Source organism: Opisthocomus hoazin, chromosome 17 (assembly GCF_030867145.1).
Source record: "Opisthocomus hoazin isolate bOpiHoa1 chromosome 17, bOpiHoa1.hap1, whole genome shotgun sequence".
Taxonomy (NCBI): domain Eukaryota; kingdom Metazoa; phylum Chordata; class Aves; order Opisthocomiformes; family Opisthocomidae; genus Opisthocomus; species Opisthocomus hoazin.
Window position 1 is genome coordinate 4696181 of NC_134430.1, and position 24487 is coordinate 4720667.

General features: G+C 50.5%; 1 protein-coding gene across 2 annotated transcripts in view; it reads right to left on the reverse strand.

The window, feature by feature from the left end:
• Positions 1-22692, reverse strand: part of WASF2 (WASP family member 2) — a 33568-nt gene extending 10876 nt beyond the window's left edge. Inside the window, exons 1-4 of one of the 2 annotated variants that reach the window (XM_075437959.1) lie at positions 22607-22692; positions 5310-5463; positions 1282-1416; positions 603-756 (exon numbers count right to left, since the gene is read on the reverse strand). In XM_075437959.1, coding sequence (XP_075294074.1) covers positions 603-756; positions 1282-1416; positions 5310-5439 — 419 coding nt within the window. In that variant the 5' untranslated portion in view covers positions 5440-5463; positions 22607-22692. Of the gene's footprint in view, positions 1-602; positions 757-1281; positions 1417-5309; positions 5464-5767; positions 5830-22606 lie in introns of those variants that run through there. The other variant, XM_075437960.1, reaches the window with a different exon arrangement.
• Between the last annotated feature and the right edge of the window lie 1795 nt (positions 22693-24487).

Below are 24487 nucleotides of genomic sequence, written 5' to 3' on the forward strand. Positions count from 1 at the left end.
TACTTTTTACCTGTTCAAAAGATATTTATGGATGTGGGCTAAGTCTCTGTATTCTGAACCCCTTTACTTCTACAACCTACAATATGAAATCAGAGTGGGACTGCTCACACAGCCAGTGTAGGTCACTTCAGATGTCTTGGACCAGGCACATGAGGCCGCAGAAAGCATCTCCAGATCTACAGGAGCCTGCTGCACCCACCTGGGTGAGAGCCATTTACAGATGTATGCTCTGCAGTTTGCACTGCGGCTTTCTGGAAAGGAGCCACGGGGCTACAGAGAAGCACAAGAAAAATGCATCATCTGCACAACACCTAGCATGTTTATGCAGTGCCAGCCAAGCCTTGCCCCAAGGCAGTCACAAAAGTGACAGCAGGCAACCATATATATAATTATCTAGCTACGCTCATTTCTACAGCCCCAAAAGCAAAGGTTCACGTAATCCAGAGGACGGAGATTTCCTGGTGGATCTCAGTTTAGCAATTCAATTTCCCATTGGAAAGGGCTACTTCAGTACAGCACAGGATGGGCAATGACCTCCTTGGCACTTTGGGAGGAACTCCTCTGCAAGGGAACAAGGGGCCAAGGCAGCATCACAGCCATACCTGTAGGGTGACAGAATGTTGAGAGGTGGAGGGGTATTGCAGGTCTTATAGGTTTCAAGGACAGGCACTGGGAGCGAATCTCTGTCGAAGAGCTTCTGGTCCTGAGTAGTGGAGCTTTTGAAGGCCTTCCTGGTGTTAATGCCTTGCAGGGAGACTGTAAGAAAGAAGAGAGAGCAAGTGAAGAACAGCTTGACCCAGGCCAATGACACTGAAGATCAAGTAGCAAACATCTGATTTCAGTTGGAGTTCTTGGCATGCTTAGCACTTCTTAAGGTCAGGTTCCTTTTCCCACAGATCTCTTGGGAAACCCAGCAGATCTCAGACCGTGCCGTGCCAAGCTCTGTTGCTGTGTAGACACGGCTCTCTTGAGAGCTGTTGATGTGGTTTTGAACCCCTGCGACCAAGACTCAAGAAGTGCACCGCCATCAAACCGCTGGAAAGTGAGATTCCACATGGAGACTTGCTAACGAGCACATCTAGACTCTGCCAGAAAGCCTATGCCCATGAGCAGCATGGTGCTTTTTCAGGAGGGGAGGAAATGGTCCCTCTTAGTCCAAGAGAAGACGTTCCAACACCCATCACAGCATCATGCTCATTTTATGGCCGCGAACCAACGACGCTGACTCAACGAGAATCTTTACCACGCTCAGCCTGCAAGGACTGCGCTCCACTCCATTACCTTCTTCCTCTTTGGGATCCAGCTGAGTGACTTTGACTTGCAAGCGGTCAACTCTCTCGACTAGAACGCTCACCCGAGAGGCAAAGGTGTTGGCTTGAGTAAACAACTCTCCAAATATGTCTTCTGCAAATTTACCTGGAATATTAAAGCGTTCGCATTACCCTTGTGAGCCACAGCAGACCATAGTCAGTCTCCCAGCTTGTTTTCTTGAAGAAAGAATGAACAAACCATGCTTCTTTTCAAGTTCGCAGGGCTGAGTTTAACATCCAGGAAGAAAATGCCCTGTTCCACCAAAACCTGACATTTCCAAGGGATCTTCAAGCAATAAAGAAACAATTGAGACATACTTTCAAGTCGTTATTAAAGTAACGAAACAAAGAGGGCTGACAACACTATACTGGTCCGAATCTGGATGGTTTTGTAGGTCCTTTAAGAATCTCTGCTGTTCTGTTTATTAGACAAGCAAATACAGTTAGGGTTTTTATTGCTCTGGAGAATCTCAAAGGCTCCCAAGTCTCCAGCAGGCCTGCCTCCAGGGTAACTGGCACATATTTACAAGCTCAAAGTACTCTGGAACTAGAGAGCAGACCCAGTCCTTGATCCCAAAGCCTGAGCTGTAACCACAGACGCAAGCACTGACCCTTTTGTTCCTTCAGGTGGCAGTGTCTGAAAAATTGATGCATCCACGTTTATTCTAAATCAAAACCAAGGGGGAACTTCTCAAACGGGGATGTTCGCTCCGTAACAGCTTGGACTGCCCAGCGGGCTGCTATGACAAACATCATCCATCGTTTGGACGGCGAGAGCGCCTAGGGGCTTGGATCAGGAGCTCGCCGCACCATTTACAAGCATAACAAAAAGATGTCCACTGTCCTTAAGAGTTTAAAATCTACGCATGCAACAAGAGATGACCACAGGTAGACAGAGATGGGAGGACTGGAAGAAAACCAAGAACTTGCAGCGAGTACTGTCTTTTTGTTCTGCTCTCAAGCACAACCCCACACAGGGAGCCCTAACCACGCCGAGGACAACACTGATGGGAACAGACTTGGCACTGACAGCAGACACAGGCCCATGGAGTTCCCACTGATGGGAAACATTTCCAGCCACGGCTGTTGAGTACAAGGCTGCTCCCAATAAGCAGTCTGGTTTTGAAATGCATCATCATATGGTCAACAGTTTGTTCTGGAATCTGTTACTCCTAAAGATCCTCTCCGACATTCAGGAAAGGATAACCAGCTGGAAGCCTAACTTTAACAGCGATCTTGGAAAATCTGGTTGTCTGCAACGAGTCACATCAGAAAGACAAGGGCCCCTTGCAACAACGCAATGTGAGGGCATCCCCCAAAGCCCAGCTGCACAAATACTTGCAGCTATCTAAACTGACATATCAGCTGCTTGTTCATACTTCCATGCGGCTCTCCTCACGCTGCCAAGCACGGGGATCAGCCAGGTTAAAAATCAACCTTCTCCACCCCTTTTGGTGGCAATGGCAGCTTGAAGTGCTCGTAGAAAGCAAATGCTGGAAGTTAACTTCAATAAACCTCCTCGATAACACAGACTCCACAAATGTCCATTAACAAGCCCAACCAGTTTTCCTCACGAGACGGATTTTATTTCTGGAGACCTAAGGGCCAGGCAGCGGTTGCTACAGCCAGGTTTCATGAAGCACTCTCCATGTTCAACATCAGCACAAGACCAGCACCCCTAATTTGACCAAAGAGAGTGAACTGTTTATCTGTGGGATAATTTGACACCTCCCAGCAACTGCTCCAAAAAGAGAAGTTGTAATTTGGTTTCCACTTTAACGAGAACTGAACATCAGTGCTGAATTTCACGAGGAACTGCAAGAAGCACCAGGGAAAAAGAATAAAGTTTATGGTTTGCAGTGCTTAGTGGTATGTTTCAAGCATAAAATAATCTATAAACAGCATTGTATATATTGGTCTTGACCCCGGATGGAGGAGGCGGGATGGGCCGTATTCCCTTGCCTGTGGACGTGCACCGGTACAGTTATCCTCCAGCATCTCACATACCGTTCTGTGTTTCAGGTATACTTTCAGATGGGGCAAGGCAGAGATTAATTTTTTGGTTTAGTTACTTTGCCTGCAAAAGTGCAGCTTACAATCAGAATTATCTTTGCCATGCACTGGCAGGAAGACAGACGGCATGATTTAATAGGTCTTTCCATCTTTAGCTTGTGGATTCTATAAAATCACACAGAAACGCACAGTCGACTTACACAAAGTGCTACCAGCTGTGATAGTAACGAAGGGTAAACTCACTGGAATACAAAAGTTTGACAAGATTTATGTTTGCATCTTTGTAAAGAGACTGCGGTGCACTAGGCATGGCTGATTATTCACTTGACAGGGCTGTCACAGCCTACTGAACCTGCTTTGCGTTCCTGCAATATTCAACGTACGAGAAAGGAACGGATTTGTTTTTCAGAAGTGAGAGAAAGGAGAGGGGGCAGGAGTTTGGTCATTTGGGTGAGAGCGTCCTGTAAGCGATTAGTCTAAATATTGCTTCATTTGGAATACTGTTGACCCTAGGGAAGCAGATAAGAGATGGTGCTCAGCATCTCCTCCCCACCTGCCTTGCTCCTCTCACAGACAAGCACGCAAGAGCCACCTCTCCCAGTCTTCCCTCCAGCGCTCTCCCCCAGCTATCTGCGATTGCTCCAGCAGCACGCACCTCCCTCCCCACCTCGCCCAGCGAGGCTCCCGGGGTCCCTTCCCGATAAACAAACAGGGCTGCAGTTTGGCTTCCAGCGCTTCACCCTCTCTGACGAGGTTGAAGCAGAGAAGCTTTGAGTATCTGAGCTGCGCAGAGAAGGTCTAAACCTGACGGCTCTCACCACGGCTCTGCCACACTAACCCACCGCGTGCTGTTGGACTGGGATGAGCTGTCTCTGCAGCTGAGATCTGCACGGCTTTACTGTCTTCTTCCTCACCATTTCACATGCACAAGATGGATTTTACTCGCACTCTGCAACCATCTTGGCTACGAGACCTAACAAATGAACAACAAGGGCCAGTTGAATGTGAGCAGAGAGACTGGTCTTGCCTGTGCAGTGACATTTCTACAACCCGACAGCATGCGATACCGACTGGCAGCAAATGCAGGCCCAGATTTCGGTGACAGCCATGGTTTTCGCTGCTGGAAAGAGACTGCACCTAAACTTTCCCTGCCACATTCACGCTACAGCGGAAGACAAGGAGCTGGCTTTGCAGAGCAAGCAGAAGTGCTTGCAGACACCACAGAGAAGCTAAACAATATATTAATTTGATTATCAAAGTCTTGCTTCAAGGGCAGAGGTGGCTAATCAGAATCCAGAGCGTTTCAACAGACTAAGGAGTCATCCCGGGGAGACCACAATTAACTCTTCGTTTCTCCTACAGCACGTAGGCCCGCATTTTCCCCCCAGCCTTTGCAAGGCTACTGGTCAGCCCGCTGGAGAGCTGAGCTAGGCATCGCTACAGCTCCTGCTGCCATTAGAGCGAGCAGCCCCAAACCTCCAGTACCCCAGGGGCAATGCTTGGCTCGGACTGGGGACTTTGGGTCTTGCAACGCAACAAACAGCAGGGGCAAACAGGAGGCTTCTGCGTGTGCACTTTAATTATCTTTCATTAAAAATCAGACTACTGACACACTGTAGATTCAACACAGTCAAGCTCCATTTTAGCAGCGCGTGCAATTACAGGCACATTCTCTGACACCAGATCCTGGCTGCTGGGAGAGCCTCCCATTTTACAAGCCTGAGTTGCGCTCCATCCTTCCATCTGCAGTTTCGCTGCAGCCTCTCACACATGCACACACACCCCCCCCCTCCCCATTTTCTCTTAGATGGGAAGGCAGTGGGACCAGGGATATGAAATTAGCATCAGATTTCTTTAGGAAAACATTTTAGCATTACCCAGGGAAGGCAGATGGGGGAGAAATAAGAACACGAGAGTAGAAAGGGAGCTAAATAAAGAGCACTAGCGACTCCTGAGGGCAACGCGCAGGCTCGCCATGGTACTCACTCAGGCTGCCCAGCTGTCGAATGACATTTGCCAGGGTGATGTTGGTCATGCATTCCAGCTCGCTTCGAACGCTAGGCAACGTCTGACGGCACAGGTGCCTTGGCTCAATGTTCCTCGTTACTAACGGCATGGTGGACCTGCTTCAGGCACTGTTCTGAAAGATGAAAAACAACCCAAAAAAGAAACAGGAAAGGATTACTCAACCGCAAATTCCAGGCACACCAGAGCCATGGTGTTCGTTTTTCCTGCTCTCAAATGGCTTTATTTATAAGCGTTCTTTCCCCTCTCCCCACCCTTATAAAACTGGCTCATCAGAAATAAAGATCCTGCTGTTCTATGCCTTGCAGTGACAGCAAAGTCCCACCAGCTCAGGTACAGAGGCAGAGATGGAAAACTACACATCTTCGCCCACACGCAAGGTGCTGCTGGCATCACCGCAGCCGTTGTTCCCTTCCTACCCATCCGCCGCCTCTGAGCAGTCTCCTTCCGCCCGCGCTCGTGCACAGCGTCTTTCCACGCTCTTCTTCAGAAATATTTCAACCTCGCAATCAATAGGTTTGCTTAAACCGAGAGGATGAAGGCGGGAGATGTTAAAAAAAAAAAAAAAAAGCCAGCAGCAAAGCACAGCAAAGCACGCGTGGTGCCTCTCTCCTGGTCTCCTGAAACAACAGGAAGCGCTTGCAGCTGACCAGGAAACTTTCTGGTGACTGTTCCTTATCCTGCAGGCTGCACCCCTCTTCCCTTGGGAAATCCCCCGGGGCCGAGGTTTACACTGGACCATTGTTCTCCTGCTACGGCAGCTTAAAGCTGAGGGAGCTGCAATGAGGATGCGGGACCAGAGTGCGCTCTGAAAGAAGTCAAGATTAACTGAACAACGGTCAGGACAAACTTCCAGTTCTTTCTTTAAAAAAATAATTAAAAAAAGAAGAAAACATAACTGTCCGGAAGTTATGCTTTTGACAGAAAACGCTTTTACGTGCAGGTCAGTGCCTTGAGCTAACAAAAATCTCCTTTGCTGACAGGCTGAAACGTTGAAGCAACAAACAGCCCCCTCTCAGATCGTCCGCCTCCAAGCGAGAGGAGGAAACCCGGGCAAACAGAGCTCGGAACAAGGAGCATGATACATGCCTGAAATCTTTAAGCCTAAGTGAAAGCAAATACACCCCAACTTCTTGATTAATTTAGAAGGGGAAAGAATCACTTTTCTAGGTCAGCTGAGGAGCAACCCAAGAGAAGCAGCCAGCTCCCATGTGATAGGCATGCTGATCTGCTGGGGCTGGGTGTAAAAATAAAACAGGAAGCTAACAGCTTGGGGAACATGGCTTCCTGTCACCAACAGCAAAAACCCAAGAACCATAAAAAATCAGCTGTTTGCTCTTGACTTTGAGCCACCCTTTGATAGTCTCTGTGGCAGCTGGCAGCTTATCTTTGAGGTCCAGGAGTCCTTCCTGGATGCTTTTCTATCAGGGTGTTAAGAGGAAGAAGTGGGCATTATCCCTCCTAATTACCTCACAAACCAGATTTTGAATTGCTAAATTTGACCCATTAAGGCAGAGGAGTTCAAGAGCTGCAGCGTACCGGGCACACAGATATCTCCCAGACAAGCAGATGTAGGTTGCCATTTTGCAACGCCTCTGCGTGCGGGATTTCACGTGCTTGCCCCTGCGCAAGAAAAGGGTGCCCAAAACCACACACCTTATAGGAGAGGGGAGCAAGATCTGCATCCAAATAAATAAAAGCAGAGACTCTCCAGGGACCGAAGCCTGCGCTGCTCTTCACTGTGTCCAAGCACTGCAGCAGCCATCGGTAACTGCTGGGATATTTAAAGAACAGGGTGAACCAAGGAAGGACTCTGACCTTGGCTTCTAAACACCCCGTGTTTTATCGATTACAGCCCAAGCCCTACAATCTTTTGTCAGCTTTAGTGCTTTACGCCAAAGTTTCCCAGCTCCCCTCAGACTGCAGTCTGCACCACCAAGCAGCTCTCATAAACAAGGCAGCATTTGCAGGCTGCCTGCATCGAGCTGCTCCCCGGTGCTTCCCCAGGGCTCGGCCAGGGAGCACACACGGTGGGATCTGCGGAGCCAGAGCGGGCAGCCCATCCAGCGAGCCCAGCTGGAAACCTTCCCAGGTGCAGGGCAGACGGAGGGAAAACAGCATGAGGAAAAATCAGCCTGTAAGGGGGATGAGACGTGAGCATGCATGTGCAAAAAAGACAAAAACAACCCAAAAGATGATAGGTATATGCCAGGTTAGACAGATGCAGGTAGCACTAATCTCTACAAGTATGGAGAGAACAGGGCAGAAAATGGACCAGTGCCCCAAATACCCACAAATAAACCAAGGCTCAGAATACGCTGTCTATATACAGCCCCCCAAAAGTGTTTGTCTCCAAAGCATGTTTTGAAACTCAAATCAAGGAATAGTGGCGAGAGTTGATTTTATTTTTTTTTAAAGAAAAATAACAATGGTACAGCATATTATGAATTTGCACCGGTGCAAGACAGCAGCGATAAGGGCTAAGAAAAACACTCCCTTTATAGCCTAGCTCATCCTGCCAGCCACCCCCACCCTCCCAGCACAGCCTGCCACACTCCACTGCAGAATCAAGAGTTTCGCCCTCGTGATTGCTTCGACAGCCCTGTTTGCAGAGAGCATGGCAGCATCGCTTCTTCCCGAGGTGACGGGACGGTTCTGCTCTGCCCCGCTGTTGCTCCCAACACCAGTCAGCATCCAGCAAGAGCAGTCAAACTGAACGAGGAGATTAACCCCGTGGAGCACCGGAGACCAGCAAGGCAGGGAGCACACGACGGGCTGTGGACAACCACTCTTTTGCTCCCACAGCAGCCAGCGGCCTCTGGGATAAAAGGCATTTTAAAGCAAAACTTCCTGTCCTCTGAGCGGAAGGACAAGGAGCTTCAAGGTTCCAAATGTTTTTGCAGGGTGGAGGCAGGCTGATAGGAAATCTGGGACCTACAACCAGAGCTCGGTGCCAACATTAGTGAAAAGAGCAGTCGATGCCCACACAAGAAAGCACTTCGCTGTTCGACCTCGTTTTTCCCGGTGAGTCTTTGGAGGGTAGGTGCAGAGATAACAGCTAATGGGCTCCCGTAAAACCTTCATGCCTCGTGAGTAGGTGGGACAAAGATTAAGAGTCTGGATTGGAAAACAAGTGGTGTATTTCGAAAGCAGCAGTCAGGTGGGGCACAAAATCAAGTGTGGAGAAGGGACAAGGTATGAGAGCAGAGGGAGGAGGAGGAAGCAAAACCCTGCAGACAGCACAAGGCATACAGCTGGGGGCAGGGAGGAGATGCAGCAAACGAAAGAAGGAAGGAACAGATCTGAAAAAGCTTTCCAGGAGGCTCTTGCTTTTATTCTTTAAGCGAATCATTAAGAAGCCGATTGACAGCAATGCTGCCAAGCAAGGGCCATCCAGAACCACTTTACTTTCAGTGGTCAGGCCGTGACAGCACAGCAGTTTTCCACCCCAGCTAGCCAGACTGGTCATCCGGCATTAGTCACTGTCACGTAACTACCGCACACCGTATATTGTAACTAAATCCTACCACTCGGAAGCAAATTCAATGAATCACAAGCCCCAAAATCCTTATCTTTTGGGCAAAGATAAGTGTTTCCACTTGCTTACTAATGCTGAAGACTCGGTTTCTTTCAGCAGTAGAGTTTGGGGAGCACACACTGTTTTTATGAAGCTGCAAGAACGGCCGTCATGGGCACAGAGGACCTGCCCCAATGCCACTGTGACGGGAGAGGAGATCAAGTATGGTAAAAGGCAACTGCCTCCAAGAAACAAAACTGTCTGCAAGAGATTTCTAATGAATACGGAAAACAAAAGGCATTGAACTGAAACACAGCACTAGCTATGCGAGGAGAGCAGGTCCGTGATCTCTGCCGGTTGCAGGGGAACGCTGGTCGGGAGAGCCCTGAGGAAATGGGCCGACGCTGAAGCCAAATCCACAAACACCCACAAATGGCACCGCATCAGTCGCCATTCAGAACACCCATCCTCTCAGTCGCCATGCTTCACACCTTCTTCAAAACAACAAATAAGGGCTTTTGTTACGGTAACAAATGATTTTTCTCTCCCACTTGAATCAGAACCTTCCTACCTGCAAGCATTTCCTCTGCAGTCTCCAAGTCACGGCTTGACTCAAAGAAGGCTCCAAGCCTTGTTATGACGGCGGTGACTAAAAGCCAAACCATCCGAAAAGCCCAGCTTCGCCCTGTAGCTCTTTTCCCCTCGCCTCCCTGCAGCTGTACGCTGCCCCACCTCCAGCCGGGCACTGCCAGAATTCCTCACAGTTTCCCCTCTCCCGAAACGCTTACGCACGCGTTGCCGAGCCCTGGCCCGCTCCACAGCCCCGCGCCGGCCCAGAAAGAGTTTGCTGAGCACGACAAAAGCCCTGGACGCTGAGCTCACCGCTCCTACATTCCTACAGATCTTCCAACCACAACGGGCACCTCTTTTCCAGGATTCACTGGGCTTTTACTCAGCATCCCCCTTCCTACCCTCTGCTTGCTTGCTGCACGCACAGCGGTCCTGGGTGCCTCGTCTGTCTCCAGCAAAGCAGGATCCACGCGTAGCGCTTCTGCACGTGGCTGCTGATCCGACGCCCCGCTCCGTCCACAACCAGCTCACACCCCAAATGCCTTGCTCACCGGTTTTTAAGTGGATTCTGACTTTGACAATCATTTCTGTAAATACTCCTGGGGCACTGGGGAACAAACGTGCCACAACACAGGTCTGTAAAACAGAGGGGGGGGGGGGGGAAGCAACTTGCAATTTTTGCCTTTCCAAATCCAGCACTTTGAGCAAAGCAGAAGGTAAATTCAAGACGAGCGTGCTGCTCTAGGATTTCTTATCAGCAAGTCATCGACCGCTCTCCCCATGAGCTCTGCTGTAGCAGATCACTCCGGAATCCCAGTCCTGGATTAAAATCAAGTACAATTGGTTTGTTCCAAACAAGAACTGCCAGTCTATAAACCCCTCGCACAAAGCTGCGTCTTATTGACTATTTTTAATAAATAGGGCTGGCACGGTAATATTGGACAATTGTTATGAACAATACAGGAGACAGACTTTGATTGCAAGTATTGAGAAGCAATACAGGGACATTTCAGGATTGAGTATTTGCTTTCCAATGTGAGTTCTGTCAAGTGAAAACAGCAACTCGGAGCAAATACTCCTTAACAAGCAGTTTGGAGCGGAGCAGAAAACAGCATTACACAGCAAGAGAGGAACCGGCCTCTTTTTTTTTTTTTGTACGGCAGGCAGAGAACACAGTCAACACCGCGGTGCAGAGGAGAAGGCAGGGAGGAGGACTACAAGGCGAGATGCGCGTATGCAACGCACACAAAGAGCTGTAAATAACAGCCGAGTTGGAGGGAGAGATCTGGCAAGGTTCTTCTCGCTGGTATTTGACCAGCTAGCATAGCGTTACTGGGAGTCACCTGGGTAATTCCCCACTCAATGTGACACACAACCTCTTAGATCAGGGACCATCTGCAAATAAATCTGGACCCCAGCAGTGATATCATCTGTCATAGTGTCTGGTGGAACACAAAGCACCTAAGGAGGACAGAATGCATTTTTGGGGAAGGGGAGAGAAACTAGGCTGGATTTTCCAGTACATCAAGGTGACCAATCACCCTGTCCTCAGCAGGGCTCGTAAAATCCTCTGCCTGGACACAAACAAGCAGCCTAGTCAAGGAGACCAAGCCTTCAGCTCGGCGCCTTGGAGAGCAGCCTTCAGGAGTACCCATCAGGGGATCAGACACACCAGCAGGTTTGGGAATGAGGGAGGAAGGAGATAATCAGATCTGAAATTCCCATCAGTATGAAATGAGACTTAACTCAGTAGCTTGCCAATGCAGACTGACTGTTCTTTCTAATGTCTGTGACAACTCTGCTTCAAATTTCAAGCTTCTCTCAGCAGTAACTACTCCCCCATGTAGCTGTAATGGCCAGAAAGAGACTGGCTTTTATGTAACCCCAAAAGACTAGCAGAAAGGGAAACAGCAGCCACACACACGGAGAACTGAGAGGAAAAAAAAAAATTCAGCAGAAGGCTCTGCTGAGTGCTCAGGGCTATATCCAAGCTCACAATGCAGCCACAGAGAAGTGGGATGCAGCAATCAGAAATGCTACAGTTCCACACTCAGAGAGAGACCTAGCAATCAGTGCTGCATCCGAGCAATAGGGAGTGAAATTATAGAGCAAACTGCTATGTGATGCCACAAACTACTCCATCCCGCCAGCTGTAACAAGTATTCATTCCCAAAAAATGCGTCACAGGCTCATCTGTCATTAACAGCCCAGCCTGCCAGCAGCTGAGCAGGAGTCAGTGGTGAAGGGCAGCTGCAGGGCTGCTTCCCTTCACAGTGGTCTATTCTCCCTAAAAGCCACGGGGGAGATGCACGGGTAAAACCTCCCCTGGGAGCCAGGGAAAACGTTGCCCGCCATCTCTTACCAGCCGCTAAGACGGAAAGCTCAGGCTGCGTTTTCACCCGCCATCGCACAAAAGCTTTCCTGAAGCAGGATCTACCCAAAACACGGGGCCTTCAGGAGAACGTGGTCAGCCAGTCGCAAAAACCCACACACAACCCCTCTGTATATTAATAATCCACTTCAATCCCAAACTCGAGAACTTCGCAGATACGATCTGCCGGCATTACGAAAGAGGTGTTTCGGCAACAGCGTGGGGCAAGAGCTGCACATTTCCCCAGCGATGTTCTGACACGAGGAAACGTCAGCCCTCCTCTCGCAGAAGAACGAAGCATTGTACAGCGCACTGTGGAGTCCTTGAGACAACAAAACATCCAGCCCGCCCAGTTCCCAGAGTAAAAATACTGTTGGGTTTTTTTTCCTCCCGTGGATTTCCCCCCCTCTCCAGTCTGCTGGCTCTGAAAAATGCAAAAGAGGCTTAGAAAGCCATTTTCTGTGGTTTTTTGTCTGGCTCATGCATTATCATCATCATTTACTGCCCTCAAGGGGACTGCACAGGTGTGACTGAAAATTTGGCTCTTCCTTTTAAACTTTTGTTATCAGCTTTGCTGAAGATGATCTTGCTGGAATAAACGCCAGCCTGCTCTCCTGGAGGGGGACTGGCTCAAAGCTGCTGGCAGAAACCAAGCTGGGGGTGGAAGGACGGGGGTGTCACTAATGGGGAACGTACAGATCCTCCCAGCTTCTGTCAGAGTGGAAACACAGTCAGCAGTTTGACCTAGACTCTTTTTTTCATTCCCCAAAACCACACCATTGCCCTAATTAATGTTTCCATTCATTTAGCTGAAAAACAAGGTAAACAAAGATGGTCACCTGGCGTTCCTCTCAATGCCTGACTAGGATACAGGCAGAACAAATGCATTTAAATAAAACTCTAGAAGAGATGCGCGAAGAGAAAGACAGTTTAGCTCAAAGAGAGCTGTCACAGAGATTTGACTCTCAGAATACAGAACTATTGATTAAACATGAATTAGAACTCTGAAACAGAAAGGTTTCAAGGTCTTTGCCAGGAGGAGATACATCAGGAGAGAGGCAGGGCTCGTTCAGCACCAGAAGAGCTCTGGCTTTGCTGCTTCCTAGGAAACAGGAGCAGAAGGCTTTCTGTTAAACCTAGGAATAATTTTGGCAAGGATACAAGGTCAGCGACAACACAGATTAGCATCACGAGCTTCAATCAACAGGTAGCTTTGGCACACTCAGGTACAGAAAACCCACTATAGGTTCTCCAGTATTTTAGGAGCATGTGGGGAGCGGCCTGGTCAGCAGACAGGTTTCAGTCCATCAGCAGGAGGTCTCCAACGACGCCTGGACTGAGCCGGAACCACTGACTGAAGTCAATGACACGATTCAAGGAGTCGGACTCAACCCATCCCAGGAGATGGGTCCCCAGGGCAGTACCAACCACCAGGGTTAGCAGTCACAGAATCACAGACTGGTCGGGGTTGGAAGGGACCTCTGTGGGTCACCCAGCCCAACCCCCTGCCCAAGCAGGGTCACCCAGAGCAGGCTGCACAGCACCGTGTCCAGGCGGGGCTGGAATATCTCCAGAGAAGGAGACTCCACAGCCCCTCTGGGCAACCTGGGCCAGGGCTCCGTCACCCTCAGAGGGAAGAAGTTCTTCCTCGGGTTCAGCTGGAGCTTCCTCTGCTTCAGTTTGTGCCCGTTGCCCCTTGTCCTGTCGCTGGGCACCACTGGAAAGAGTCTGATCCTGTCCTCCTGACCCCCACCCTGCAGATATTTAGAGGCATTTGTAAGGTCCCCTCGCAGCCCTCTCTTCTCCAGGCTGAACAAGCCCAGCTCCCTCAGCCTCTCCTCGTAGGAGAGATGCTCCAGTCCCCTCATCATCCTCATAGCCCTCCACTGGACTCACTCCAGTAGCTCCTCATCTTTTTTGAACTGGGGAGCCCAGTCAGAGCAACCCAAGGGAGAGATGTCTACTAAAACAGGATTGCCACTCCGTCCCAGAAGCCAGTCCTTAAAGGCCATGGCTGAGGAGCTGTCATGGGCAAAGTCACCCATTTCTGTCCCAATCCAGGCAAAACAAGCTCTGGATAAAATCACAAGATTTCATCTTCCAAGCTTCAAAGTGTGTAACAGCACTGAATTCACTTCAAAAAGTCTTGCCTGGAAGAGATGCAATTCAGACGGCAAGACAAGCGGCACCGTTGCCCATGGCTTCGTCTGGAGGTGCTGCAGGTACCCGAGCCCCACGCCGCGGGGATGCCTGCGCAGAACCACACGCCAGCTCCGGCAAATGGTGCGCGGCTGCTAAAGCAAACACCGCTGAATCGCTCATTCCCAGGCTGAATTACTGCTAATGAGGATAGCATGTTTTCTTCCTCTCCTTCACACCAGCCTCCTCCAGCAAGAGGAAAGGCTTGTGCCCGTTAGCACTAACAAAGCGCTCGGTGCAAAGCGCAACTCTCACAATACATCAGCACATTTTCATTCTAGGGCAGCACTCGGTAATTAATACGGAAAGAGAGGGTGTGGTTTTTTTTCTAAATGACTTATTGCTGAAGTCTGAACATACTTTAACCTTCCTTTTCAGCAGATAAACTCTGTCTCATTTGCAGCTAAGCTCAGCCTCCCCTCCTTTAACACACACTAAACTATTTTGATTAATGAAAGAGTAGGAACAAACCAGTTCCAAGTGTTTTCTATACAGCTCAACTGCTCTTTCAGTTTCCACTCACGCCTAGATAATTATATCACAGCTCCGAGTGCCCCCACCCTTCTGCTGCACTTGGGGAATACTGGAAAGATAAGTCTTTTCTTAATTATTAAATGTAAATAGCTCATTAAATATAATCCAATTACTTTAATTGTAAGAAAAAGGAAGTAATTACAATATGTACATGTATTCTTGCCTGAACAGTTTTAGTATCTTAAATGAATCTTTGCAGCATTAATATTTTAAGTTAACCTTTGACACAAGGAAAAAAAATAGACACCGACTCCCTGATATTTTCCAGAAGTGTTAAATCTGTTGGGATTTCTGTCACAAAAAAAACAAGAGAACAGCCTTGAGCATCTAAATTAAAATGGTTGAAGAACAGTGTCTTAATAACTTCAAAATAACACACGGGTTTTCTATTGTGGAGGGAAAAAACCCCGAAGTTACACATGATGCCACAGTAAGACTCTGAAAATGCTTTCTGGATCTCAGGAGTCAAGCAAGGTGGATGCTACTACGAACTTGGGAGAATAGACAGGCTCCCATTCCACCAGTACCAAAAGCCACCACGTATCTGGGGTTTTCCGGGCAGTTCTCCTTCCCCAGGCCTACGGCTCGTCCTGTCCAACGTGGAAAGAGGAACCAGGGCTGGGGGAGAAGGCGCCTGCCCCGCGTCTGGGATTACCCAGTCCTTCCATCGAGGTGCCCAGCGAGGCAGCCCCGCAGAAACGCCCAAGCTGGTGGTTGTGCGTGCAGAAGCCATCTGCGCAACACACGGGCACGGCGCATCATCCCGGGCTGCCGGGCGGGATTCGCAGGCAGAGCTGCAGGAAGCTGCGAGTAGCAGTCTTCTGGTTTTGCTCAACAGCCTGACAATCCCTGGACTCACTTTCTCCACCCGTGCAGCCAGCAGGACCGACCAACCTTCCAGGCAGACTTCAGCAAGGCCCCACGGTTTCAGTCAGCCCCCCTGGTCCGACGGAGCAGGGTCAAATTTCAGCTTGGACGTGGTGACAGATGCCTGTGTAATCTCCTTGGGACGGTCAGAAAAATATTCTTTTTAAGCTGTATTTGTTTCCATTTTGCATGTTCCGAGCTGAGCAGTGATCTCACCTTATGTAATCTACAGTGCAAACTCCAGGCTCTGGACCATCCAAAACTATCTCAGAGTGTCTGAAAGCATCGCTTTACTGAACTGATCTTTTCAAGAGAAGAGAGATTAGACCGTATTAGGGACGCTAAAGATGCAAGTCTTTCTATCAAAGCTCACCACAACGTCTATAATAAGCTGCTTTATGGAAACCTCTCATGTGAAGCCAGACCCTAGATGTAACCTCCTTGATACAATATTGAATTCTCAATAGCAACCAAAAGGCTATTTTGTATAAGTTAATTACAGGCATTTTTAATTTAGCCACCAAAAGGGAAGCGGCCAGTTATTTCATGCTGCCCTAGACAGAAGGTAAAGGTTTTACACAAGCTGTGTTTATAGCTATATGCCTTCCCCCAGCAAAGGATCGGCTCAGCAGCTGTTGGTATTGAAAGAACAGGATCTGGGTGTGTGCACGGTTCTCTCGCCTTTTTTTTTTTTTTTTTTTTTTTGCAGCTGCAAGGCCAAAACCATAAGAGTGTGTGCTTTTTCTTACGGTGCACAAAAGCAGGGTGCCTGAAAGGGAACTTGCTTCCGCTCTGGCAAGCACTCAGCGAACTATTTGCTGGGCTAAGGGGTGGTCGGGGAACTTTCACCCATCCATTCAGCCAGGGCCGCTACTCCCCCTCCCTCCCAATTAAATCCCATTTTTTGCACTCCATGCATGAACCGCAGCTACACCAATACATCAGATATTGTGGCTGATAGCCTTCTCTGAATGCCACTTAAAGCCCTCCAGTGCGGAGCTGCCTGAAAGCAAAGCATCATTCATTCTCTGAGCAACAGCAAAAGACTTTTGCTATACAGAGACTTGAAGACTCCAAGAAGTAGCAAAAGGGCACCCAGTGAAAGAGGAAATGAGAAATTAAAACCACATTCAATCTTATTAGTGATAATACAATAGGTCAACCAAGCACTTCGCAAAACTCCACAGCATGTGAACAACTTCTGCAGAACTCGCTCCGATGCGATCCGTGACAGCAGGCCGTCAGGCTGTTATGGAAAAAAAGCAAAGATTGTCAGCGGCTATTTTAAATAGCCCAGCTGGGAGGGGAGATGGCTGGAGATATTACCCCCGTGCCTTGCAGGAGAGCACGGGTACGAGATGGGAACTGGAGGAATATGCCCCCCTTCTTCTCCATCTGAAACATTTTCTCTCTCTAGGGATTTCCAGCATCTTGCAAGCGAAGCCTCCGTGAAGTACCACGAAGTGGCATTGCTCATCATTTCAGTAATGATAGTAAATAAGCGCCCGTATTTTGTTGATCCCTTTTCCTTTTGCTTTACAAACAAAAGGTCAGAGTCATCAGCCCAGTTTTATGAGCGGGGAGAAATGGAGGCTTGGAAGAGGCAAGTTGCTCTGTAACATCATCGGAAGCGTCAGCAAAGAAATGAGACAAGAAACCCTAAGCCACAGGACTTAAGAACAGCCACGCTAGGTTATCCAGCCTCCAGATAAACCAGCATCCTCTGTCCATCGGCGGCCAGACAGCAGATGCGTAAAGAGAAGAGCCCGAGAACAGGGCAAGCACAGAGTGACAATTCTCCCTGCTGTCCTTTCCCGCGTTGCAGCACCCCACCGCACCTCAAGACCACGTGGAAGCAATCACCACCGTGTAATTGTCCTTTACGGATTTCACTTCCATAAACTGGTCTCATCAGTTCCCGAACTCATCTGAACAGTCAGCATCCATGAAATCCCAGGGCAGCAAGCCCCGCATTTATCATCCGCTAGGTGAAAAGACGCTTCCTTTTATGCCCTCCACTTTACAATTAGGAGATTTTAATCTCGAATCCTTCCTAAAGGAGTTGTTCAAATAAATGCATCACCATCCATATTAAACAAGTAGCTTCCGAGAAGAAGGTTATCTGGCTCCATCAGGCAACACACGAGAAGCTCTCAGTTCTTACTGAGCACTTTCAGCAGGAACCATAATAATAAACTCCTGGTTTAGGTTTGATTTACAGCAGCAGCAAGAACAAATTATTTTTTGTGGAAAGCCTTTTGCATGTTCTCCATCCCGTTCTCGACTGTGCACCACTTCCAACAGTAACGCAGGAGAATCAACACCTCCAAGACAACAGGTCGCTAGCAATCTCAGAGCAACTCCTCTGAAGCCACAGCACAGCAACAGCCTCCCATGCAGAAATTTAAGCTCTCGGGAACAAATGTTAACTGCTGCTCCTTCACAGGCATCTCCTTTTTTCGTCTCTTGACATCACAGCATCCTTTAAACCACCGCTCTCCCCAAAACAGGCCTGGGACACGGCTCTGTAAGAGGAGATGACACAGCAGGCGTCGAAGGAACAGAGCTGGTCGCCACTGATCCCACTCGTGGGAGACCGATCGAGAAGCCTGGTCCTTTAAATTTTCTTCTTCAAAGCCCCTGGCAGACGCATACATGAGATATGTCTGTGCTCCACCACTTCTCCAGTAGCAACATAACACCAGAAAGCTTTACTGCTATTTCAAGAATTAGGGTAGGATCTTGAGGAACTGTTTCCCAGGCCCATTACTGCAGTGAAGGGGAGCTCAGGATGGAGAATGCGATTAACGCTTTGCACTGCCTCTGCGCTGCCTGCTCAACAAAATAACGTGGAAATTCCCATTTCAGTTCCTCTGGGAGGGGGCCTCCTTCCTACCGCCTCCCAGGCAGGGGCAAAAAAACCTCCAGATGGAAGAACTAATCTTATACAAATCAGCATCAGGTCCGAATCCGATAGCCTTCTGTAGAGGCTCCTGTTAGCAAGCACGCCCTTTCGCAGCGAAGCCTGATCGGCAGCACCGGTAGCCTCCCCTCCTCAAAAAGACAACACACAGTCTTCTTGTTACACAGAGTTGCAAAAATACAAAGGAAGTAAATGTCACCAGGGTGGTTCTGTTCTGAGCAGTCATTTGCTTATTACCCAGAAGCCACTTCCACATGCCTTTTTTTAAATCCAATGTTTATAAATACCAAAAAATATTTAAATAAATGTTAATCTGCGGTAACTAGGGGCCCGATCTCACAAATATTTATCCTTGCACAGGGAGCATAAATATTCAAATACACCATTTCTTACTACAGATCCTACTGAAAGCAAGAGTGGTGCTGAAAACAGTAACACACCATGAAACAGGCTGGCAAAGTAGTTGCATTTTGCTTTCCCAGATTTCCGCGTAGTGAAAGTGTCACTTTTGGTTTGCCTCCTGTGCCTTTTGTGCAGCATTACTTCAGAAACTACACAAAGGAGCAAGCCCAGTGATGAGCCATCAGACAGCAGCCTGTTCTGGCTCTTTGAACCCTCAGAAGCAGCTTTTGGGGTGCGTGGTTTTGCCAGGTGCTGGCGTCCCACTGCTTATGGGGACAGCGGGAACTTCATACACGACCCGCGCAAACACAATTGCTATTCAACCCTTTTCCTGGTTTGCGACCGACTCACGCAGCACATGCAGCAAGGTATTTTGCTCAGCTGAATGACCAAGGGCTAAGTATTATCACCAAACCTAGCAGAGACCTTGCATTTAAAGTTATTAAACACCTGAGTCCAGAAAGCCCACAGAGAGAAACTATCTAAAAGGATTACAGCCGAGTCTTACACTTGTTGAAATCCTCCTTATTACAGTCTGTCAAAGAAAACTAACCTGATTTTGTGGAAACATTAAGCCTAACAACCTTCTTTGTTCTTCTATCACCACAAAAAATAATAAAACAGGAGATGGATCTGCAGCTGTAACTGTATGCATGAGGCAATCACTGAAGTTTTAACCCCTCCACCCACACTATGCGATTATCTAAGCTTTGTGAATGAAATCAACTTTTCCTAGACCAGCCCTGAAGAATGAGATATATTCAAAGCATGCTGAGAAACTGGGTTGGTAGTTATCATAAAGGTTGTATTCTTTTTAATGAATCACTGCTCACAACTACCGTCTGAGCTGTAACTTAAAAATATACCATTTCTGTTCGCTGTGTCACATTATTCATAAGGAAACCAGTTTTATACTCTGCTTAAAAGAACTTTACTATTAACTCATTACTTCAAACCCCAGCAGCGATATCTCTAAAGACACAAGGGCTGCAGGTGCCAGCCTCTACCCTTCTTCAGCAAGCCACTCGCTTCACAACGCATTTCAAACAGGACTTTTACAAAATAAAGTACCTAGAAAGACACCATATTTCCTTCTTTTTTTTTCCTGCAGCCTTAGCCTGTCTCTTCCTACCCACCCCCCAGCACAGCATTGTAAAACCAGAGCTGAAAGATTTGAGAGGAATGCAGATGGGCCAGAAGCTGAAGCGAGGAAGGGGGAAGGGGGGTGAGCCCGCAGCCCGAGATCAGGCATTGCGGCTCACCGATGATTTTTTGCGGGGCTGGGGGAATGGTGAAATGATGCAGGGGTCTTGACAGTGTCACGGGGCAGCGGCTTGGAAAAAACTGATCAGTGGCAGACAGCTTGGAACAGTTTTATCTTCACAGCTCTGAGGAGGAAGGAGTCTGACAGGCATGAGCCATCAGAAGGTTGGGGTTTTTTTTAAATAAAAAAAATGGAATTTGGGGCATTTACTTTTTGAACTTCTTGCCAGAGAGATAAAAACATCACATTTCTTTTTAAAAAGCAGTGAAAATACGCAGTTTAGGGAGAAGTTTGCATTCAGCGCACCCCTGGAAGTTTATCCTCTTACAACCCATACTTACAAAGGACAACCAGGCTTCACCTTGTCTCAGCTGAGCTACCCAGCGAGCTGCTAAACCCACTCCTCGCCCCAAAGACAACGCGACTTTTAACCAAGCAGAAACCGATGCTTTGGAAGGCAGAAATCCTGGGTTTGATCCCCACCATCACCAACCCACCCAGGGACAATACCAACAACTGCAGCTTGACCAAAGATCAGCATTAGGTCTAAAAAAAGCTTGGGACAAACTTGAGTAAAGCTCTCTCACTCAAACTTCATGTTTTCAAGCACTATCCTTAAAAAAACCCCAAAATGCCCAGGAGTGGAGTGCCCAGCCTGCTCCACCCCACTTCCTGGACAAAGCTTGTCCTTGACCGTGAATGGAAGTGGATTTTCAAAGTCACTCTATCAACACGCTGTCTGTGTTTTCAGTGGGTAGCTGTTAGCTCTGGTTTGTTTTTAACTAAGTTTTGGATTAAACTCTGTATCGGTTTGTGTGGCAAAAACCCACTCAAGGTCAATAAGGGGCAAATCAGAATGAAAAGTGTCGCAACGCAGCATTTTAAATTCCTGCAGCATTTAGTAGCTACTGCTTCTGCAGCTGTTTAAAATGGGTGGAAAACATAATGATTCCCCTTCCTCATGTGACCAAGCATACAGACTTCAGTACTTCCCATAAAGTAACATTTCACATCAGCTTTGCCACAGGGAAGCCCACGCACACACGCCCCACTGGCTGCTCACATCTTTTACTTTCAACTGTTCCATCTCACAAGTCTTTGGGAAGGACACGCAAGCATGAGGGCTACAGGGAGCTCCATCAGTTCTAACCCTGTCTACAGCAGGTGTACTTAATAGAAGTTTTTTTACTGTTATTAATATAATTTCACATCCACTAACACCTGCAGTGCTGAAAGACTCAATTTCAGTGCTTTCTAGCATCTTATCAAACAGGCCTATGCGTGGCATTAACACATCATGCAGTCCCACCAGTGGTCTAACCTGTGAGAGGTGCCCACTTCTGCTATTGATAGTAACGAAACTGAGAGAGTAATGCCAAATGCGAAACTTTCAGCAGGGAAAAAACCCAAAATCCTACCACGGGAAGGTCCTGGAGGTCAAATAACACCTAACAGGGAGGAGCTGCAGTCGCTTACCTTTTCCCAAAGTACACATGCTATTTGTATCCCAAAGGAGTAACCCCAGCACCAAACCGAAATGCTGGTGAGGTACAACCCCAAGGATACATTCCCTAAAAACTTACTTCTTCTCTGGACAAAATTTGGTCTGAGGTCACGGGCAGGTCAGCGCGTTTGACCAAACTACTGGACCATGTCCCGTTACACCCTTCAAAACTTCCTTCCAGAGAGCGCCTGGGGATTTAATATTGCGGAAAACATTTTCCAAAGCATTCTACAACACCCATACAATCTCACCCCAAGCAGGTTTACATTTTGTGTGCCCACAGTTAACACTCCAGGGGCTTACACACATCCTTAAAGCGTAGCCAGACATACCAAGGGGTGCACCCACTTGTGGGGCGGGGAGACAACTGGGAGGGAGAAGTTGCTTTCAGAGCAACGCTCCATGAGCGCAGTCACCAGAACTGACACCAACCAGGGCAGCCAGCACACACCCGGACAGGCAGACTCTGTACACAGACACGCTCACATTTGCACAAGCGCTCACGCCAAACCTGGACAGCAAAGGCTGCAACCAGCCCGGGAAGGGAGGGACCCCCACCCCAGCACAGCACCACTGCCTATCCCTTAGAGGGGACCCTGCAGCAGCCCCCCCTTCTCCCCAGCTCCCCCGAGCCCTTCCCCACTAAGTCAGACCTCTGTAACGGCCCCGGGAGCGCAGACACCGGCAGGGCCTCGGGAGAGCCCGGCAGACCAGCATTCCCTTGACCCAGCACAGGACCCTGTGCTCTCCTCGGGGCAGGCCGGAGCTCGCCCAGCCCCTCCGGCCAGCCCGGCCCGGCCCGGGGCACACACCCCGCACTGAGCCATGGCCCCTGGGAGGGGCTGGGCAAGTGTCAGCCCAGGGACGAAGCCATTTCCTCCTCCCCGTCCCCGGGCCAGGCCCGCCCCAGCCCCCCCAGCCCGGGGGCACCGGGGCCGACACCAGCCGGGGACTCACTATGTGGCAGGAAACCGTGCCCGGCTCAACCCCATAGCTCACTATTTAGCAAGGGCCTAGCGGCCCACCTCAGCTCCTCCGCCTCTCTGCCCCGGGAAGAGGCGGCCTGGGAGGGCCGGGGGGGTCTCCGCTCTCCCCTCTCGTACTCACCCCTCTCCGCTGCTGTCCCCTCCGGCCCCCTCGGCTCGCTACCACCAGGGCGGGCCAGCCCGGCCGTCCGCCATTCCACAGCTCCCCCTCCCTGCCCTGACTGAGCCTCGCCCCGCCTCCTCCCGGCCGCCGGTCCGCTGCGCCATTGGCCAGCCTGTCAATGACTTTGCCACTCTATTGGCTGCATCTTTCTGTCTATCAAAGCCGCCCTACGCCACTTGCGTACGAAACTGGAGCAACAGAAGGACCCCACCCAAGCCGGCCGCGCAAAGAGAGTAAACAGGGAGGAACGTACCATTAGGTAGAGGTAGACGGGGGGAGCCCTGGGTGGTTTTGAGACAGATTCCAGGGACAGCGGGGAGAACCGCGACAACACACACAACCAAGACATTCTAAAAATGTGCATCTGAGTCTTCGAGGGCCAGACCTCGGTGTTCTTGCAGGCGGCTTTGGAGGAAATGTGGGGCGTCTCTGTCCCTTCCGCCCCCCCCTGCGGGGATCTCCCCTTTGGTGTTGCCTTTCGCCTCTATGGTCTCAGGCCCTGCGAGGAAAGTTCCACCTGGGGGAGCGGGGGTGTCACGCCAGGGCGGGCGGCGGGCAGGGGGGTGTGTGGCAGTGGGGTGTGAGGAGGGGTCAGGGGCAGGGCAGGGGGGTGTGGGGCAGGGAGTGTGGGGAGGGGTCAAGGGCAGGGCTGGGGGTCGGGGCAGGGAGTGTGGGGTGGGGCAGGACTGGGGGGCAGAGGGATGGGGGGCTTGGGGGAGGGGGGGGGTGGCAGTGGGGCAGGGGGGTGCAGGGGACAAGGCGATGGCGGCCAGAGCCTGGCAGCTGCCTGTCCTCCTGCCCCAAACCCAGAGGGCCCCTGCCTGCCTCCGGCCCCCCCAGCCGGGACGGGGGGTCCCCAGCACGGGGGTTCCTGGATCTGGGGGGCACGGGGACACCCAGCCGCCCTCCTCGCAGCCGCGCGGGGCGATGGCTGCTGGGTGACGCTGAGGTTGGCCCCCGCCTGGGTTTCTCCCTGTGGCCCGATGAGGCGGGGAGCGGGGTGACGGCTTCGACGAGGCTGGGTAAACGAGCAGGGGAGGGGGGGATACAGGATGAGTCCCGCTGAGCGGGCATCGCGGCGGCTGGGGGTCACGCCGGGGCTCGGAAAAGCCCCGCTCCCTGCCCGGCCGAGCTCGGCAGCGTCCTCCGGCTCAGCGCGGCCCTCGGCAGAGCCGGGGCGATGCCAGCGGCCCCCTCGGAAACTCCGGGAGCAGAGAATTCATCTCAAATCACCAGCACGCGGCATGCCGCCTTCCCGCCGGCGCACCCGGACGTTAAATCTTTCCTCCCTTGCCTGATTATCAGCGTTGAGCGTCGGGTTCGTTGGTACAGAAGGGGGATGAGGAAGCCGGCGCGAGCAGGACGAAGGGCACCGGGCGCAGCCGTCTTATCTCTTCGGTGCTCGGAGACCTCGGGATTTAGACCGAACCGCAGGGAGTAAATCACTGGTGCTGCACCGGGCAGCAAACAAATCCGCGTCAGCGCTGCCGGGAGCCCCACTGGGCACCCCAGCCACGGGCATCGCCGACGGGAGCAGCCCCGGGGGTCGCTCCGGTGGGTGTCGTGCCCGTTCTGCCCGCCCTGGGCAGCCGCTGCCCGCTCCTGGGGTCTCGCCGCCACCGCCGCCATCTCCTTGGCTGCCCCTGGGCGAGACGGGCATCCGTGCGAGTTGCCGACAGCCATTTCTTGCCCGTTTCGCAGCGCTGCCCTCCATGCGCAGCCACCGTGGGCGCGATGCTCAGCACCTCCCGGTGCCCCCAGCACCCACCAGCCCCCCTGTCCCCCCCAGCGGGTGCCCAGCAAAGGCCAAGGTGCTGCTGGAGGCCGCTCAGCTCCAGG